This window comes from Dipodomys spectabilis, unplaced genomic scaffold (assembly GCF_019054845.1).
Source record: "Dipodomys spectabilis isolate Male_0828 unplaced genomic scaffold, ASM1905484v1 ptg000032l, whole genome shotgun sequence".
Taxonomy (NCBI): domain Eukaryota; kingdom Metazoa; phylum Chordata; class Mammalia; order Rodentia; family Heteromyidae; genus Dipodomys; species Dipodomys spectabilis.
In genome coordinates, this window is record NW_024870709.1 from 31878230 (window position 1) to 31899074 (window position 20845).

Here is a 20845-nt window from a genome sequence, read left to right on the forward strand (position 1 = left end):
TACCATTGGAGCTATAGCCTCAGACCTTTTTGCTGCTAGGTTAGTTATCTTTTGGATAACATTTGTCATAAGGCTGACCTTGACCCTAATTTTCCTACTTTTCCCTCATGGCTGTTTTTTTCTTTTCTTTTCTTTTCTTTCTCTTTTGTTTTGTATATTTTTTATTGTAAAAATACAGAGGGGTTATAGTTGCATGAGTAAGGTAATGAGTACATTTCCTATTGAGCATTGTTACCTCCTTTGTTTTTCCCCTACCATCCTTCCCTTCCCACCTCCCTGACTCCCCCCTTCCCCTCCCAAGTTGTAAAGTTGGTTTTCTTTCACTACATAATTTCACCACTATGATACTATACCATTACATTCTTAAGTGATCTCATCTTTTCTCATTTGATTGGAGTATCCAGTTTTGTCAATTTCCCCTTGCCTTCCCAGACTTTTACTTTTTTTTTTTAAACATTCAGATTCCAAAGATACATACCTTTGTTTCTCATATGTGTGTTTCCTTATGTGTCTAAGAATGAGTGAATTTCATCAGTTTTTCAGTATAGACTTTTAAAATTGCTTGAATGCAGTTTCACAAATACAAAAGTATTTCTTTTAATGTGTAAAGTTTTATAATTAGAATATTTTCTTACTAGTTTGCTTCTAAAATATTAAGGGGTTGGAGGCATGGCTTTGTTGGTAGAGTGCTAGCCAGTGAGTAAAAGTGTCAGGCACTGAGTTTGAATCCTAGTCCCAGGCCAAAAAATAAAATAAAATGTTAAAATAGTCATGTTTTTGTCCTTTTTTTAAATAGGAAAAGTATAAAACATTTGAAAAAAAATAAAAAAACGAAGTCTTATATTCCTCATTCAAACTCTAAAATTTGGAGGATATGTTAATGTCTAACCTTTATCCCTAAAGAGAGATTAAGCTCAAGGAGACATTAATCATTTTTAATACTAATTTTGTATTAAAAAGGCATTTGTTAATTCTTAGTATTTATGAGGTAGGTGCTTTATAGTTAACTGTTAAGTTTAATCTTTTCTAACTTTTTAGTAAAATGTTTTTTAGTAGTTTAAATTGTTCTGACACAGGTCTAACACCGGTAAAAGTTGACCTTGTTCCTTCCTAACGTCCTCTCTTCCCTTTGCTGTGACTTGGTTTTCTGTGTAGCTCACAGAAAATTGGAAGGTCTCTGCACTACGTATAAGAAATACTTAAGGAAGCTTTCATGATCTCTACCATCCTCACCTGGGCCTACACTAGCTCTTAGCTCTGGCTTAGTATTCTGTTCTACCTTGGTCCTCCTAGTAGATTTTGGCTAATATTTTTAAATGTCATTCTCTTTATTATTATTAGAATGTAAGTTTCGTGAATATAATTTTTTTTCTTTTTTTTCAAAGTTAATATTTAAACAACTGAAACTGCCTGGCACTTATTATAAGGAGATAATAAAATGATGGTTGAGTAAATGTTAGATGTTTGAGTTTATAGTTTATAGACTACCTGTATTTTGCAGGTAGATATGAATAATTGCCTATTTATATATATTGTACATATATAAAAAAGACCTATGGTGTGCTGAGTTGGTAATGTTTATGTTTTGGTATTGTTGAAGCCCTAGTTAATTTTCTGCAATTGTGTGTAGTCTCAGTGTCATATCTCTAATGCCCGTAGAATATTGTAACATAGGGAATCTCTGATTGACTTCATGTTTCTTACAGAATATTTCCTTTTAGAGTGAACATCTTTTATTAATCTGTTAAGCCTTGGGATTACTTGGCTTACTTGCTCACGTAGCATTCTTACCACCTGACCCATGCCTCCAACCCTGTTTTTGCTAGGTAGTTTGCAGGTGGAAATTAACTGCATGAACTCTCCAGATTTCTGTCTCCTTAATGGCTAAGATTGCATGTGTTAGCCATTGGTACCCTGCAGAACATCTTTTTTAGGACAGTTTTATATAGTTATTTGGCACAATGTGTACTACAGTACATGTCTTATTTAACTGTGAGCTATATGTTTTGTTCTGTGTCTCAAATCTTTTAAAATAGGACTTATGTTCTGCTTTTAGTAATTACATGTTTATGATTATTCTTACATTCTGTATTCCTAGTAACTGGAATAATATGAGTTTATTAATTCATTTGTTTATTCCTTTAGTGAGGTAGTTGTACTTTTATTGAGTGCTGTCTTCCACGTTGATTAAATATGTTGAGTAAAAAATTTAACATGTTTTTTTAAAGCTTAGATGTGGCCAAATCTTTATTCTGCTTGCTTTGACTATTACTTAAAAAATTATTGTCAAGGTGATGTACAAAGGGGTTACAGTTACATATGTAAAATAGGGAGTACATTTTTGTTGAACTTGTTATCCCCTCCCTCATTTTTCTCCCACTTTGCCTTCCACCAATGCCCTCCCCAAGTTGTACAGTTCATTTCCAATGTATTGTCTTATGAATATCACTGTTGCATTGGTTCACGATTTGTCCTTTGTCTCACCATTTTGTCATTCCCCTTCCCTTCCCTAATTCAGATAAACATTGATACAATACCTAGGGTACTAAAATCAAATACGGTGACAACAGGGAATAAACAATAGGAAAAAGAAAAAAAAAGCACAAAAGACAGAAGAAAACACATAATACATTAAAAACAACAACAAAAGAAACAAAAGAAAACCTTATGTTTCCATGTCTTGGGCTTAATTTCACTTAGCATCATCTTAAATTTAATATAACTTATATCCTTAATAAAAGATGACTTTTTTTTCCTGCTGTTTGTTGATTTTGTAGATGCTCCTGAAGTTTCAGTAACAGGATATGATGGAAATTGGTTTGTAGGAAGAAAAGGTGTAAACCTCAAATGTAATGCTGATGCAAATCCACCACCCTTCAAATCTGTGTGGAGCAGGTAATGTTATACTTAAAAGTAACAGTTACCAGTGTATTTTTAAAAGCCTATTTAAGACTGTTTTTATTGCTATACTGCATGATTATAGTAATAGCTAAAGAATTTAAATGAATAGTTTCATAAATGCTCTGCACCACCCTTTCTGACCTTCCTACCTCCTCAAGCTGTGTTTCTTAGAAGTGTCTATGTTAGTGATTTTGACGATTTTTTTTCTGGTAGGTAACATCACAGATACTATTACACTGCTATTTGTTCTTCATCAGTTGTTAACACTGTTTACTTTTTCGTGAGTTAATTATTTTAAAAAATGTTAATTTTATGTCTGTTTCTTTACCCACAGTCATTATATACCTCCTATCCTTCATTGCCAGAATAAGATTAAGTTACTTTTAGTTAAGCTCTGTAATTAGTGTTCACTTCTCTGTGGCAGGTAAATATATTATTTACCAAGAGCTAAGTAGTTCTGCAGCTATATTTGCTTTCCTTGTGGCTGATTGCCTCCTTTTAGTATGTAGCTTCCCTTCTGAGTCTCCTTAGTTTTTTTACTTCTAAATTTTCAAACTGTTACACTAAAGTTTTCATTAATATTGTCAGTATTTGAACCCTGTTTCAGTCTTGAAACTTTTATCTGTCAACTTTGATAATTTTCTGTATTTTATTTTGTTGTTTTACCTTTTTTCTGTTTATTGCACAAATGCATTGCATAAATTTCTTGGTTTTCACACACCTATATTTTTTTTAGAATATTTTCTATTGACTTGATGATTTAGAAAATTAGCAAACTTATTTTCTAATAATATTTTCTCATTTCTTAGCCATTATCGTAGCATCATTTATTTTTTGTAGATGTACTTATTTCTTCCAAGAGATACTAATTTCCACCTTTGATGGTTAGTCTTGATTGCCACCTTGGTTAGATTGAGAAGTCCTGAGGAGGATACTTCTGGGTTTATCTGAGAGGGCCTTTTCAGAGAGGATTGATTTACTAGATGAAGGTGGAACCATCCCATAGGTTGGGACCCTTCTGGAATAAAAGGAAGAAGAAAGAGAATGCCAGGTAACACAGTTATTCTGTCTCTGCTTCCTGGCCTCATAATACTAACTGTCCTGCTGCACCATGCCCTGCCTGCCATGACAGATTGAAACTTCTGAAATTGTGAGCCCAGTTAAATTCTTTTTTCCTATAAAATTCTTTCTCTAGGGTATTTGATGACATCAATGAAAAGCTAACTTTCTTGTTTCCCAATTATTTCTTTTTACTCCAGTTTAGTTTTTTGTTGTAGTCTTTGATTTTGTTAATATTCCTTATTCTTCTTGGTTTTATAGTCATTTTATAGTAAGGCATTAACATGCTTTTGGAAACTTGATAGTATGAATTGTTTATTATTTTCTACTTGGAATAATCATGTAGACAAGTGGTTAATTTCAGAGAAGTCCTAGATTTCACCCCACAAAGATAGGAAATCTTTCTTCACAACAAATTCAGTTTCTTTTTTTCCCTAAGAAATAAAAATCTAGTATCTAAACAGAGTTGGAAGAAGTATGTTGGTTTTTGTTTGATTTTGTAACTTCAACTAATCTCTTATTTCCAGTCTCCTGTTTATGTCAAACTCTGAATTTCTCTGTTCTTTAAACCACAGTTTTAACAGTGGGTTACATCAGTGTATATACTAGACAGAGAGACTTTTAGCCAAATTACCACAAACACTGTTAGAAAGTTACATTAAATTGTGCTTTGATTTTTGTGATAGATACAAATAAAATTATAAGTAGATTTTTCCTTTTTTAATTGTAACTTTTATTGTAAAAGTGATGTACAGAGGGGTTACAGCTAATGAATACATGTTTTTTAAATTTTTTTATTGTAAAGATACTATACAGAGGGTTACAGTTACATGAGCAAGGTAATGAGTACACTTCCTATTGAGCATTGTTACTCCCTCCATTGTTTTCCCCCTACCATCCAGTAGATTTGATTTTTTTCTTGATACGTTAGAAACTGTCTTTGGATGGGGCATAATATAGATTTAAATTAGTATTAAGTGATACTCTTTAAAAGATGCCAAACTATTAAATTACGTGACTTCTCTAAGATAATGGAAGATATAAACCATTTGTATCTTCATAATTCACTGAGAATTTTAATACTGTATGTCATCAAGTAATTTTTATAATTTCCAGTAACCCAAGTATAATTTTATTTATTAATTTATCTTTTGATGCTATTACTGAGGCTTCAACTCAAGGCCCAGCCTCTGTCCTTGTTTTGTTCAAGGCTGAGCTGAAGTTCTACTTCCAGCATTTTGGTTGTTAATTAGAGATAGATTCTTACATAGACTTACTTATTCTGAGCTGGCTTCTAACCATTGATCCTGAGATCTTAGCCTCTGAGTGCTAGAATGTCAGCTGTGGGCCACTGGCATCCACCATGAATATAAAAAATTTTTCTCTACTTCTCTCCCATTCTATTATGTTGGCCTATCTATACTTACAAATTAAGATTTGGAAAGAATGGGTATACCTAGTAGATTTGTTGTTGTTGTTGTTGTTGTTTTTTGTTGTTGTTAGTCGTGGGACTGAACTCTGGGCCTGGGCCTGGGCCCTGTCCCTCAGCTCTTCAGCTCAAGGCTAGCACTCTACCACTTGAGCCACAGTGCCATTTCCGGCTTTTTCTGCTTCTGTGGTGCTGAGGAATCAAACCCAGGGCTTCATGCATGCAAGGCAAGCACTCTACCACTGAGCCACCTTCCCAGCCCCTACCTAGTAGATTTTAATACTTTCATAAAATGAAAGTGTTTTCAGTTCATAGTTAATTATATCTCAAAGATACTGCTATTTTGCTAAAATCTCCAAAGTGATTCTCTTATTTTAAATAATAATTAATAATAAAGATTGTTTAATTTGTGTGCTTCTAAAATCTAGGTTGGATGGACAATGGCCTGATGGTTTATTGGCTTCAGACAATACTCTTCATTTTGTCTACCCACTGAATTACAATTATACTGGTGTTTATGTATGCCAAGTAACCAACTCCCTTGGTCAAAGAAGTGATCAAAAGGTCATCTACATTTCTGGTAAGTCACTATATATGTTTCCAAAATGAGTTATTTAAATCATTCCTGTAATAACAAAATAATATGAACCTAGGCAGTAGTCTATATATATAATAAAGATTTATCAGTTTAAACTTTTTCTGCAAAATTTACAAAGAATATGATAAAGTAAGCTTGGCTGAAAAACATATATAATACAGTAGATCTTAAAGGTTGAAATGTCTATGCAACAAGTTTTGGGCATTTCTTTTACTGGTAATATGTCTCTCTAACTCATTTTATCTTTAACCAAAGAAACATTTTTCTTCCTGTTTGGTAGTTACTCTGAATACAATTGTCTGAAAAGTAATATGGGATATTAACTTTGTTAACTTGGCTTATTACACATTGCATTATTTGCCATTCAGAGTGAGACTATTCCACTTTAGGTTACTGATAGGTGAAACAGGAATACTACTGAAAATGTTTTAATGAGATAAACTTTGGTAAGTTCCTTATTGCCAATTCTTCAACTGTTAAGACAGGTTTTTAGTGTATTCTTTTCTTTATTGTAAATAATGTTTTGGGAATTTGTGTCAATACAAATTAGGCATTTATAAAATGTAAAATCTGAAAAAAAATTTCCTGATGAATAGCTATAAGTTATCCATGGGATACTTAGAAAAAATAAACAATATTTTTAGTATCTATTGATATAGCGGTCCTCATATTTAACATATTGAAAATTAAGGTGAAGGAGAAGCTTGCTTGCTGAGGTGACTCATTCCTGTATTCCTAGCTACTCGGGAGGCTAAGATCTGAGGATCCTGGTTTGAAGCCAGTCCAGGCACACAAACCCAGAAGTCTCTTATTCTAAAGAACCACCAAAAAGCCAGAAATGAAGCTTTGACTCAAATTGTAGAGCATGAGCCTTGAGCAGAAAAGCTAATAGATGGTACTCAGACACTAATTTCAAGTCCCAGTATCAGCACAAAAGAGTAGGGAGAAGGGGGAGGTTTATATGGTAATTATGTAATGGCTAAGAAAAAAATTAAAGAGATTTTTAGCTTGCTAAATGTTACATCCTTGTTTGATCATTTGGAGAATAAATCCACCCCTCCCCCTTATTTATTTTCTCCTGATGCTCACCACAATTTATACTTGTATACTCATTTGTTTACTTATCTATCCTCAAATGAAGCAGTTTATCTGTGTTTTATTCACTCCTATATACTTAGCAGTTTGCATGGTGCCTGGCATATAGTAGAGATGGAAATACTTTTTATGATTCAAGCCAAAAAGCATAGAGCTTCTAGTAGCAGCAGTGCTTTGGTGAAAATCTAAGGAAGATTACATTTTGGTATTTAAGTCTCTTTCTTCCCTTAGAGAATGGATGAGTAAAATCTGGACCCCTTTGGGTGTTTAAGGACTGAGAAATCATTTGGTACTTGGAAAGATAAACATGCACCCTTCCCATCCACTGCCTGTAGCTGTCTTCCTGTATCGATAATTTTGTATGGCCTATGACTGATGTTACAAATATCCAAAAGACCCTTGGTAGAAAAAGATTCCCTACTTCAGCTTAGAGGATAAGCAGTAGAAAATGCATATCTAAACTTTAGTTATTTTCCAGAGACCACTTTACTTTGTAGTGCTCCTATTGTGCACTTAGTATGGGATATTTTTAAGATCAATATGTGATAGCTACATAATCTTTAGATGTCAGCATTTCATTGGGGCACTCATATATACTGATTCCATTGCGGATAGGCTAAATTTATATCTTGTGGCATTCCAGGTCTACTTCCATCCCAATACTCCTGAACTCTGCCTATTAATAATCATTAACTATGTGGAAGATGACTAGACATTTATGGGGAAACATATTCAAAGCTGAGGTCATGATCTTTTTTCTGTTCCTTGACACCATATCTATTTCTTGGCTTCCTCTCTTTAGCTATTTATAATCCATTCTTACCTTCGCTCCTTTATAGTATTCCTTATTTTATTTTTTTTCATACCCATCCCAATCCATCAACAAATCAATATTGTTCATTTTCCAAATCTGCTATAGCAGATCTAGGCCAACAACCACTCTTACTTCACTATTACCTGAGTCACTTCATCTCCCACTTTCAGTCTATTTCATTTCAATCTGTCATCAACTAAACAGCTAAATCATCCTTCTAAAGGGAATATCGTATGATACTCTTCTCATTGTAATCTCCATGGATTTCCCATCTTCTTCATGGGAAACTAAATCTTCACAGAGACTTATAGACTCTTGGCATGCCCTTTTTCATATCACTTCACGTTATATATTTCTTGCTCACCTGTTGATCCATGCTGGCTTTTTGTTTTCTTGGAACACAAGTGATTCAGTGTTTTGACTGTCTGGGTGTTTTTGTTTTTGTTTTTTTAACAAGTTATTTCTTTGATTTCATTCAGATCTTTGCTCAAATACCACGTTTTTCTGTTAAATTTTTCTTTTTCATGACAATAGTAAATTCCTTTCTTTTACTACTTTCTGTTTTCTTCTGCATTGTTTTTTCTCTTTAATACTTGTTATGTAACATAATACATGGTTTATTTAAATGCTTATTTAGAGTAATAAAATGGAAAATCACATTATGAGTAAGTATGAAAAATCACAGTTTAATTTTCTCTAAATACTTGAACAGAAGATAGTTTTTTCAGAGGTAGTTTTGTTCAATTAATTAAAACTCAAACTGTCTACCTAGAGCCTATAGTATACTATATTGGGACAGTTAACTCCTTTAAGAGTTTTTTGAGGATATGCTGAACTCACTAGAGGTGATGCTTTCCAAAGGAACTATTTAAATTTTTATCAAAACTAGAGGCCATAATTCATAAAAGCAGTCATTCATTAATGTCTTTAAAAAAATCTATTGTTATTGAAAAAGTGATGTACCGTAGAGGTTATGGTTACCTAAGTCAGAAAATGAGAACATTTCTTTTTGAGCAGTGTCAGCCCTTCACTCTCTCTGTTTTTTCCTTCCGTTCCCACCCCGAGTTAAGTATTCTGTTCCTTTTTTCTTCCTTTAGGAATTTCTTTTAATCTCTGCTAAATTAACATTTAAAATTTTCAGAAATTTTATTTTAAATATATATATTAGAAGAAATAAGTTTTTTGACAGGAGTCACATTGGCAAACATAAAATTTTAGACAAAAGGCTACTGGTTCATGAAAGTAATACTCAGCATGAGTATTTAGATTGTGTGATAGCATAATGCCACTTTTAGGGACTACATTGGTTCATCATCAAATACTGACTGTTAGAAATTGTGTTTTTTCAGGTTTGCTTTTAGTATGTGTTTTTCCCTGATCACTTTCACGTCTTTGAAAATAGAAAACAGCAACCTAGAAAATAGGTACCCCCTTGTTTAAAATAGTTTTTCCTATGCAAAATAATAGTTTCCTATGTCAAATAATTGATTTTATGATCTAGACATAGCATCAAACTGAAGAATACTCAGCAATTTTCAACTTGATTTTCCCTATTTAATTGAAATAAAGTAAAAGAAATGGAAATCAATACATTTAATTTTTAAAGTAATATATATATGCCTTATAACTATAGAATCTTCTAGTTGAAATTGTTTCTCCTTATTTTTCTTTATCTTTTGCTTTTTACTTTCCTCCCTGCCTCCCATTCCTTTTTCTTTCTTTTGCCAGTATATAAGTTGAACTCAGAACCTTAGTGCTTTCACTTTTCTTGCTTGTCTACTGTGTTGTCCAGCATTACCTTTGCTGTTCTCTCTCCCCTTCTCTGGAGGTGAGGAGTTGGAACGTTGGATCCTAGGGCTTTCTAGATAGTTGCTTTATGCCTCCAGTCTTTTATTTTCTTGTTTGACAGAAGTCATTAGTTAGAAAAGAAACTTCTAAAGTTTTTATTTGGTAAAATCCTAGTCTGAATTCATTATATCTATTACATTTTCACTTATCATATTTCAACTAAAATATTTTTTAAAATATTCGACTAAAAATATTGTTGGGAAGAATTTTAAATCACTGTAGATAAGTAACTACTAACAGTTATAAAATAGTCTTGCATCCTTACAGAAATTGTTATTTCCATTATTAAAAAAGCAGGTATCTTATATACATTGTTATATAGAAAAGTGTGCTTAAAAATACAAAATAATCGGCACTGGTGGTTCATGCCTACAATCACAGCTACTCAGGACACTGAAATCTGAGAATTATAGTTTGAAGCCAGCCCAGGCAACAAAGTGCATGAGACTCTTCACTGAATTACTCAGATAAAGCCAGAAGTGGCTGTGGTTCAAGTGGTAGAGCACTATTGACCACAGAGAGACTTAGCGACAGAGCCCAGGCCATGAGTTCAAGCCCTGGGATCTGAAAAAACAAAAAAAAACAGTGAGTGTTAATAATTCATATGGAGTGATAGTAGGAAAGTTATGCTACTTTTAAAGAAGAGGATAGTGGATCAGAGGTTAGTTGTAAAGCAAACATATTAATATGTTTATCAAAATTAACAAGTTATAAACAATTTACTTAGATGAGTAATAATATTTTAAATGTCCTGGTGCAAGTTTATTTTAATAATTCCTTTGGAGAATAATTGCAAAGATGACATTTCAGTACTTCAAACTTGACTATCTTGTTATTCCTTCCCCCTTCAAGAAACACATGAATTGCCTCACTAATGATTGAAGTTTTAGTCTGTTTCTTCAGTATGTTAGTTTGTGAAATTGAATTATATGTAGTTTATCACTTTCAAACCAGAAATAATCCTTCAATTTCACAATTGTTTCCTTCAGGTTAGATTTGTTCAGCAAGTGCATATATTCTTATAAATTAAAACTGCCTATATTCCCTTACATATACTATAATTAAAATTTTTCTTTAACATACTTTATAAGATTACCTGCTATATTAGTTTAAGCTCATAGGAAATTAGTTTTACTGTATTTGCCACATTTTATACTGTACTTGCTAAATTTTTACCAAATTCTATACATATGGCATTCCGTGATGAAACCTGTTTCAGTAAGTATTTTTCTTTAGCTTGTAATATTAGAATAACTTACCCCATGTAGATTTAGTATTTTTCTAACAATCATTGTTTAAAAGCTCTGTCAATACCACTCATTTAAAAATTAATTATAGGAGATTACCATTTGGGTCATTTATTTTTGCCTATGAAAAAAAATTCACAATTTTTAAACTCATCTTTTCTTTAGATTCTAGAGTTTTGCATAACAGACCTACAAATACTACTTAATTGATAATTAACCAAGCTTTAATTTTTACTATTTGTTTAGTTGCTTTTTTAATATTAATAGCTATTCTGTTATCTAATGTCAATACATAGGTTCATTTGCATCTAATATTTAAGTATTACTGGAATGTTCTCTCTAAAATATTAGCTGCTCTTTCTGAGACATCATCTTAAAGCAGTGACATTAAATTTTCATATATAGTTGAAAATGCTTAATTTTCTAAATGTTCCAATATCTTACCCATGGGATATTAGATGTGATGATTTTTATTACAACATTTTTTACTTCATCTTTGTCTATTAGTCTCCTTTGATGAAGCCCATTTGTCTAACACATTTTAAGCATAATTTTTAAAACCAGCAAATAATGGGCTTTACTTCATATTTGTGTAATAAAATTTTAGAGTACTTTTTATTAAAGGTAAATATTTTTGAGAGAATTATTAAACCAACTGCTTATATATATGTCCACTTAACAAGATTCTATAGTTTTTCATTCTTTTAAAGATAAGTTCAGATCTTACATGTTAGGTAACGGTGCATATTAAGAAAACTTACTTTAATTTTTTTCATCTGTCATTTTATTTCTTTTGCTAATGGCTAAGAAAATGTACATTTGAATTATTTGATTTAATTTTAATTTTTGTCTGATAATTCTTAAGCCGACTGTGTATAGAACACCATAGCAATAATCTACCCTAAAAAAGTAAATAACTCATTCTCTCAAATACAATATCACTGAAACTTGGAATAAAATGATGATTTGCATCATAGGTTTTATTCTTTGACTTCATTGGTAACTGACTATGGTCAGTTTTGTTAATTTTTTATTAATACCTTCTAATCTTAATCAAATTAAGAATGAAAAACTATTGTTACTATGAATATATATTCATTAACTGTGCTGTCTTTTCAGCTTGCTGCTGAATTAGCCTGCATTGACATTCTCTGCTTTCTGTGTCTTGTCTATCTTTACTGTTCCCATTAGATCCTCCTACTACTACCACCCTTCAGCCTACAGTTCAGTGGCATCCTTCAACTTCTGACATCGAGGATCTGGCAACAGAACCTAAAAAATTGCCCTTCCCATTGTCAACTTTGGCAACAATTAAGGATGACACAATTGGCACAATCATTGCTAGTGTAGTGGGTGGGGCTCTCTTCATAGTACTTGTGAGTGTTCTGGCTGGGATATTCTGCTATAGGAGAAGACGGACGTTTCGTGGAGACTACTTTGCCAAAAACTACATTCCACCCTCAGACATGCAGAAAGAATCACAAATAGATGTTCTTCAACAAGATGAGCTTGATTCTTACCCAGACAGTGTAAAAAAAGAAAACAAAAATCCAGTGAACAATCTAATACGTAAAGACTATTTAGAAGAGCCTGAAAAAACTCAGTGGAACAATGTAGAAAATCTCAATAGGTTTGAAAGACCGATGGATTATTACGAAGATCTAAAAATGGGAATGAAGTTCGTCAATGATGAACGTTATGAGGAGAACGAAGATGACTTAGTCTCACATGTAGATGGTTCTGTAATTTCCAGGAGGGAGTGGTATGTTTAGCAACCACTAAATGTGACTTAACTATGTACAAGGTTTCATTCATACTAGTTGATCATTTTCAGATTGCTCATACTTTTTCTTGAGGAGGAATAATCTTTTTCAAGTTGATTTCCGAGCTTACTTTTTATATTCTGATCTGACAAATGAAAATGTAAAATCTGGGTTCAATGTATTTGAGCTGCTTTTCAATTTTTTTTCAATGCTGTACTACTGTCTCAAGATTTAAATTTTAATGCAGAGTACTTTATTGGTCTGAGGCACACAGGTAAGAAGACATGTCAATGTTAAATGTATGACTTTTTTGGTACAAAAATTAAAAAAGGAAACTACCTTGGCATTGTGTATTAAATGTTTACCTAAGACTATTATCTCAAGTATAATGTTTGTGATACATATACCTCTCTCAATTTATCACCACTAAATGATACCACATCAAAATTGATGAGAAAACTAATTAAAAAATGTTTATATATATTTTTAAGATACTAAAAATATTCAACCTGATGGAACATTTTTCCTTTTCAAACATTTTTTTTAAATTTCCATACAAATGGAATCTTTACCTCGCATTTTAATGAGCCTTGCCATAATTACTGTAGAGTGGCTTTTCAAAGATATTTGTTGCACTAAAACTATGGTAGTAAACTCAGTGAACATGATGTGTGAAAGAGCATAATTAGCTGGTCAGGAATTTTGCCCCAAATACATTACAAGAGTAATAAAATACATGCCTTCTAAACATGATAATTATTATAATTTTTTCATCACCAGAGGACAGTTTGTATATTGTCTTATGGACATGGATTTTTGTACATTATGCATTGACCTTATTTTAATGCCTGATTTCCTAAATATATGAACAATAATAAAAATATGGTACAGAGCAGAGAGGGCATTTCAGTATGTTGGCTTACCAGTTTCATAAATAGCTTCTATAAACCATCTCATTTGAGTTATTTAATATTGATATTGTTTAAACGGGTAAATGTACAAGAAAAAATAAACTTGGAAAGTTGGGATTGAACTAGAAAAACCCGAATTATAGAATCATTCGGGTGGCACTTGCTGATGAATATTGGCAACCCATCTCCTTTTTCTCCATTTTCTCCTAAATGTATGTATGTGTTTCAAATTTTTTTTGTTTTTCCAATTAAAACTGGAAACATACCATAAGGTTTTTTTGTTTTCTTTTACATAATTCATTAAGGATATCTTTCCAAAATTATGTAACTTTTGAAAAAGAAATGTTTTCTAAGTATTCAAATGTGAGTCTTCTTTGTAAGATAATTACTTCTACAGTGCAATTCTACAAAATTGTAATAATGACATTTGTTTTGAAGCTCAAAGAATGTTTATTGGTGATTCATTAGCATAAAGGACTGTGTAGAATAAGTATTTTGCCAGGACAATGGAGTAGAACTTCTTAATAATTGTAAAAAATATTTTTAATGAAAAAGAAAAATTAGATATATGACTCAGCTACTCCTCCTGATTTATGGAATCGGGGGAAAAAAAGATTATAGAAGGCAAATAAATTGTAACATTGATAGAACATTGCAGGTAGTAAAAGTTTTATTCTTAAAAATGATAGTTTTCTCTAGCAGCACTCTTTGAAAATTAGAAATTCTTCCCTAATGTGTTACATCAGATTAAGGAATACAGTTAAACTCACTGATTCCTTGTTTAAAAAAAATTTTTGGTTTTACTATAGCTAACCACAGATATTAATATTTTAGTCCAAGTCATTAGTAGAAAACTTTTTGATAATATACTGTGATTGAAATAACTTTAATTTTAACTTAAGTATCAGCATTGATATCAGCCACAAGAAAGATAGGTCTAAAATTTCTTTCCATGAAAGATGTAAGTTAGTGGGGTTTTTTGACCAAAACTTTTATCTCTAAGAACAAGATTTTGAAGTGCTACATGAATCAAAGCAGAATAGTTACATTTATGATTCTATATAAATCTCAACCTGAACATAATTCTGAAAGAAATTAGCATTGTATTTCAACTTCCTTTCACATTCTGGCCATTGTATGTTTAGTTTTTGGTGGTTTGTTTTGCTTGGGAAAGGGCAAAGCTGGAAACCTATAAGTCATTATTTAATATATTCTGTATTATTTCAAATCATTTGGTACACTGAAGGGTTTCCAAGGTTAGGAATCTTAACTAACACATAAGATTTTTGGAAGTATTGCACTGTTGTTTATTAGAGCTTTATATATGTATACTGTACATAGGACATTGTTTGTAAACATGAATAGTCAAATAAACATTTTTGTTAAATTAATTTTGAATACTAATGATGTACATAGCTAATTATTAGGTATATATGAAGATACTAGTATCTTTAAAAAGACAAGAGATTATTTTTACTATTTAGGTACATTTATTTCATATACTTTGAATTATTTTTTCATTTCTCTATTTTATGATTTCTACTGTTGCCTACTGGTCAGTAATAGAGTGAAGATAAGTGCAATTTATTTTTTTCTGCCACTAAAAAAATAAGTTGGAACTTTAGTAGGCTGGTAAACTTTAAAAGTGAAACTTGACTCTGTAGTTGATTGATAATATGTTGTGTGCTTAATAAATCAAATATTAAACAGTAAGGTTTTCATTAGTAGATAGCCATGTACAAGATAGTTATGTAAAGCAAATATGGCTGCATGTTTTTTTGTTAAGGGATTATAGGAAGTACAATGTTTAAAGAGTAAAATTTGAGAGAATTGTAACCCTTGCATATGTGGTTACCTTAAATTTAAAACACCAGATTTTAGTTTGATTTTGGTAATACTGCTAACAGAAATTATATGAACAAGCAAAGTATTATTAATATAGGGAAATAATGTAGAATGTAGCAAAAGAATAACTTGTACCCACATTGAATTTTAAATTCTGGTAGAGGAATCCTATACATTTTTGAATATTTCCTGATTGCTTGTTAGAAATATACTATATACATAACTTTTTTTTCCTCTTTTTAAAAAAAATATGTGGGTTTTAGGGTTTTTATTACTACATTTTTAACCAAACCATTAGAGCCTAAAAATACTCTCCGGAGTTGTATTTCTTTAGCAAACGATTCTATATTAACCTTCTGTGTCCTCATCATATTTGTTTAATATAAGCTTGTATGTGCATGTGTTCAACATTTTTTTTGGGGGGGTCCGGTCATGGTGCCTGAACTCTGGGCCTGGGCGCTGTCCCTCAGCTCTTCAGCTCAAGTCTAGCGTCCTACCACTTGTGCCACAGCATCACTTCTGGCTTTTTTCTTTTTTGCTTATGTGGTGCTGAGGAATCGAACCCAGGGCCTCATGCATGCAAGGCAAGTGCTCTACCACTGAGCCACCTTCCCAGCCCGTGTTCAACTTTTAATTAGCAGTTAATACAGTATTAAATCTACATTATAAAATTGTAGATATGAGAACTGCTGCATTTCCATTTCTAAATAGGACTAATTTTCAGGTTAAGGAAAAATTTAAATAAAGTTTGCTAAGACTTGTTTAGGTTGACGTTATCAAATTTGATTTCAATTTTTAATTCCTATTTCATGTTTGCATCATGAATAACATTCAGTTACTTCTATACTAAACATGTACAGTTTTTTTCTTGATATTATTTCCTAAATGTAAAATGCAACTAGTAATGGCATTTAAATTTCATTAGGTATTTATAAGTAATCTAGCAATGGCTTAAAGTATACAGGGTGATGCACTACATATAGATAGGAAATAGCAAGGAATTTAAATTTTTCCTGAGTTCCAGAGATCCTGGAAATAATCCTAAGTGAATATCAAAGTCAGTTATTTCCAAAAAAAGTCTAAATTATTTTCAAAGAAGCAAACATTTTTTTTTAATTCATGCAATTTGTCTTGATTCATTTCCTTTGTTGGTATGCCAATGTACTTAATTTGAGAATAATGTTCACAGTATACCAACTTTCATCTTTTTTAAACATACTTTAATTTGTGTTCTGTTTTAATCCAGCCATGTACATATCCACCTTGACCTCAGTAGTGATGTGTGTCCATTAAAATTTGAAAACCTCTTTTTCTTGAATTTTAGTACTGATTTTTAATATCTCATTTTGAGCATATATTTTATTTCATTTTCCTTTTAGTAAAAGCACTTTTCATTCTGGCTGGGCTGTATGGATGAAGCAGACTACGTGAGTTTTAAAATAGTAAGGTTAAAATAGAAATGATCTTCAAAACTTGAGAATAAGTTGAAGCCTCATTGCCTTACACATATAATATTTCTGTGTAGAAATATATAATTATCATCTCAGTTATGAGAAATATCTCAGGGACAAGACATGAAGGGACAAGTTAATATAGAAGCTGTGGCCTCCGTTTTTTTTTTTTAAATGAGGAATTAGAAATTACCAAAATTAATGAATCACCATGTATTAGCTTCAATTACTGTCAGTTCATCAATCTTATTTAAGCTCTTACTCAAATAATCCTTCTTGCCATTATTGCATTTGTAAATATGTCAGTAATTCTCAAAAACAATGATTAAAACTTACCCTAGTAATCTTGACACTAAAAGTATTCCCCTAATATCAAGTAGTGCCTGTTCAAATTTTTCATATATTTTATTGTAGATTAATCAGAATTCCAGTATGACCCATGTATTGTAATTGCTAGGAATATCTTTTCATTTGTTCCTTTGCAATGCCCCTCATTTTCTCTTTGCAATTTATTTCTTGGAGAAACTGTGTAATTGTTTTTTCTATAATTTCCCAGTTTGGATTGTTCTGTTTTTCTGAAATTGATTGTGAGATCAAAAGCCTTAGTGATTTGTGTTTAACTTTTTAAAGACTACTTCGTAAGTGGTATGTGTTCTATCATCAGGAAGTGTGAAATACTTGGTTTTTCTGCTTTGAATCTAACAACCATTTATTGGTACTCAATGCCTAGATATGAACAGAACCTATTCAGTGCCTAGTTCATTATAACCATTCTCTTGCCACATGATATTCTTTGACATTAATTATATACATATTTTTTCTACTCAACCTAAAATTTTCATTTCCTCTTTTCCACATCAGGAGGCCAAAGTCTAGTTCAAGTGACAGATTTGTGAAATTTACAAACTTACTCAAAATAAGTTATTGCTGCCCATAGTATCAATTTATATCTATACAACTTTATGTTTTATAATAGTTTTTTCCTGTTTTTTTTTTCCCTAAATGAATGGAAAAGGGTATCAGTTAAAAATAATTATGTAAAAATAATTATGTAGTCTTGTACTAGTAAAGTGATCACTTTAGTACTTTCTAAAATACTCAAAATGGAAAATTTAACTGATAAAACTATTTTTGGGAAACAATATGATTGTATTTCATTTTAAAAACTAGATGGACTTCTCACTAAATTCTTTTGAAAATATAATTGAATGTGTTTCAGTTGCTTTTTAATCTTAGTTCTATACCGTCTGATTTAGTGATTCAAGAAATTTTACTCAGAGTCAGTATATGTTGATATTTGATAACTGTGAGAGCTAAAATGCAACCATCTAGATGCAAATGGAAGTTGGGGTACATTGTTAGGAACTTAAACAATCTCACTCAAACATTATTTTTAGACCTTTTTTGTATGAAGTGTTTGGTTTTCATTGTCTTGCTGATCATGATTACCGCATCACAATAGCTACTTTGAGTTTATGTGAATTAGTTAAATGAGTGAATGCAAATCTGTCTTCTGATATATTTGAATTTTCTTTTGGTTGCTTTGTCATGTCACATTAAATTGTCATGGTTTTACTTTATGATGTAACTAAATAATGTGCATTGTTAGTAAGATGTTTGCATTGATTTTTGTTGTCACTTGTACCTACATTATGTTTGTATCTTCTTTATACCAATTCTTTTGCTTTAATGACATTTACTAGGAATAAATACTTATCTAGTGTTTAACAGAGTAGCATCAATACTCCCAAATGGTTCATGTGTCATGTGCTCACTTCTCACGTGGAGCATCCATGCAATTCCTCCTCTACATTTTGGTTGTTAAGTTTAGATATTAATTTACTTAACTAAGTAGCCCTTGATTACAGGTTGATGAATATGCTGAGAAGAAAAACCTAAAAGAAGTTATAACTCAATTTCATTTTAGAACTCTCTCATTTCTCCCATACCATTCTGTAGATACCCTGTGTAGAGGGTAAACAATATGCTGACCAAGTAGAAGTATTATTGCCAATTTATGGTTTATACACTATTAAACATTTTCTTTACTAATTTTTAAGATAAGTTGTGATTTCTATATATACTATATATTTCATGAGTTCTGTAAAATGGCTTGGGGATTTTTTTTTTTTATTTTTTACGTTTTGGTAAACTGCATCCTTCTATTCCTAGACTTGGCACAATGTACGGTATGTCTTAGGTACTGGGTAAGTTGTTAAATTTGGAGCTGAGGAGACTGAGCTATTACATGTTTCTTATTAAACATTAGGGATAAGTATTTTCCACAGAAATTCTAAGAAGATAAAGGTATGGATGTTGTTTAAAAAAAAAAAGTCTGTGTTCTAACTCCTTTGGTGGAAAAGCACTTAATTGGTATATATAAAGATCTGAGTTGGGTCCTCAGCCCTGAAAAGAATAATGGGGGAAATGTTGGCAATACAATGATGGAGTATGGGATTAAATTAATATCTCTAAACTCTTGGTAAAGAGACTGAAAAGAAGAAAGTGTAGTTTTGGAAATGGATTAGATACACACATATGCCTGATTGGCTTTCAGATTTTTTATTGGATTCTATCAGAATAACTAAGATTAAAATTTTAATTATTTTAATACTTTACATTTACCAAATATCCAAAAATCAAAGTTTCTATTTGTATTAAGTTAGAGGAGGTAAGTTTGTAACTGATACTTGAGCATATGCACTTTTGTTGTACTGGAGAGTGCTTGTTATTTTTCACTTTGAGGTGTTTCCAATGAATGTGAGTTATGATATCTAAACAGCAAGCTATTTTTAGGCATGCATACAAACTTTTTGTTGTGACACTGTCTTTTTTTTCTGCCACTTATAAAAATTAGACCTTTGTTGGATGGTGGTAGTGTTGCTTTGTCACCAAACTAGCTTCACATTGAAAAATGCCAAGTTTTTATACATTGGCATTTTTTTTCCTCTGATAGTTTTTTTTTTTTTTTTCTGGAATAAAGTATAGAGCTAAGTGCTAATAATAGGTATGGCATATATGTTATTTATGGGCTTACATCTGAGGAAATTTAATCCTAAATTTTTGTCTAAATACTCAGGTTTGAATGCAAAAGAATTTGCATGTTTTTAATTCATATGGGTATTCATAATTTATTAATATCATCTACCACATTCTTTTTTCCCATTAGAAGAAAAGCAATAATACAATATATATATTGTATATTGTATCATTGTGTATATATACAATATATTGTGTATATATACAATATATACAATACAGTTTGACTATGTAGAGTAGATTATCTAGTTGATAATGGATCATACTCTGTTTCTCTTTTTCCCAGATACTCACTTCAAGACTTAGTAGCTTATTCTGTTACTAAGAAAAGATGTGGGGGAAAAAAAAGAATATAAAATAAGTGGAATCAGGTGAAATAAAGCTGCCAAATTTAGGGAAGGAAAGTGGTATACATAGTCAATTTTCAGCTATAAACACCTAAGCTAGAAGTTATAAGACAGAACTGAATAACTAAAATGCTTTTAAAACTGTTAGACCTGAAAATTTCTGTAGGATGTTAAAAATGTGACATGGTTTATTGCTTTAAAATCGCCATCAAATTTCAGGTTATTGCTGAGATTAAATGAAGGGCTTTGAGGGAATGTGAGATTTAAGGAATTTATAATGTGTAGTTTTAAAATCTTAACCGGGGCTCATATGCAAAAGTTTTCTTGAATATTACTATATAGATGATGTTAACTTCATTGTTACATATAACTTCATTGGTTATAAATTATTAACTCATAAATTTAAAATCTGTATACTTGGGGGAAATGATAAGCTACTTTACTCATGAACAAATGTAAAAAGTATTCATTAAAGGGAAATATTTAAGGAACTAATGT

The 20845-nt window shown here is 31.4% G+C and overlaps 1 protein-coding gene across 2 annotated transcripts in view; it reads left to right on the forward strand.

Annotated features, from left to right (window-relative positions):
• The window catches only part of Nectin3 (nectin cell adhesion molecule 3), an 83004-nt gene that overhangs the window by 28724 nt on the left and 33435 nt on the right, over positions 1 to 20845 (forward strand). Inside the window, exons 4-6 of one of the 2 annotated variants that reach the window (XM_042676812.1) lie at positions 2778 to 2895; positions 5818 to 5969; positions 12183 to 15056. In XM_042676812.1, coding sequence (XP_042532746.1) covers positions 2778 to 2895; positions 5818 to 5969; positions 12183 to 12763 — 851 coding nt within the window. In that variant the 3' untranslated portion in view covers positions 12764 to 15056. Of the gene's footprint in view, positions 1 to 2777; positions 2896 to 5817; positions 5970 to 12182; positions 15057 to 20845 lie in introns of those variants that run through there. The other variant, XM_042676813.1, reaches the window with a different exon arrangement.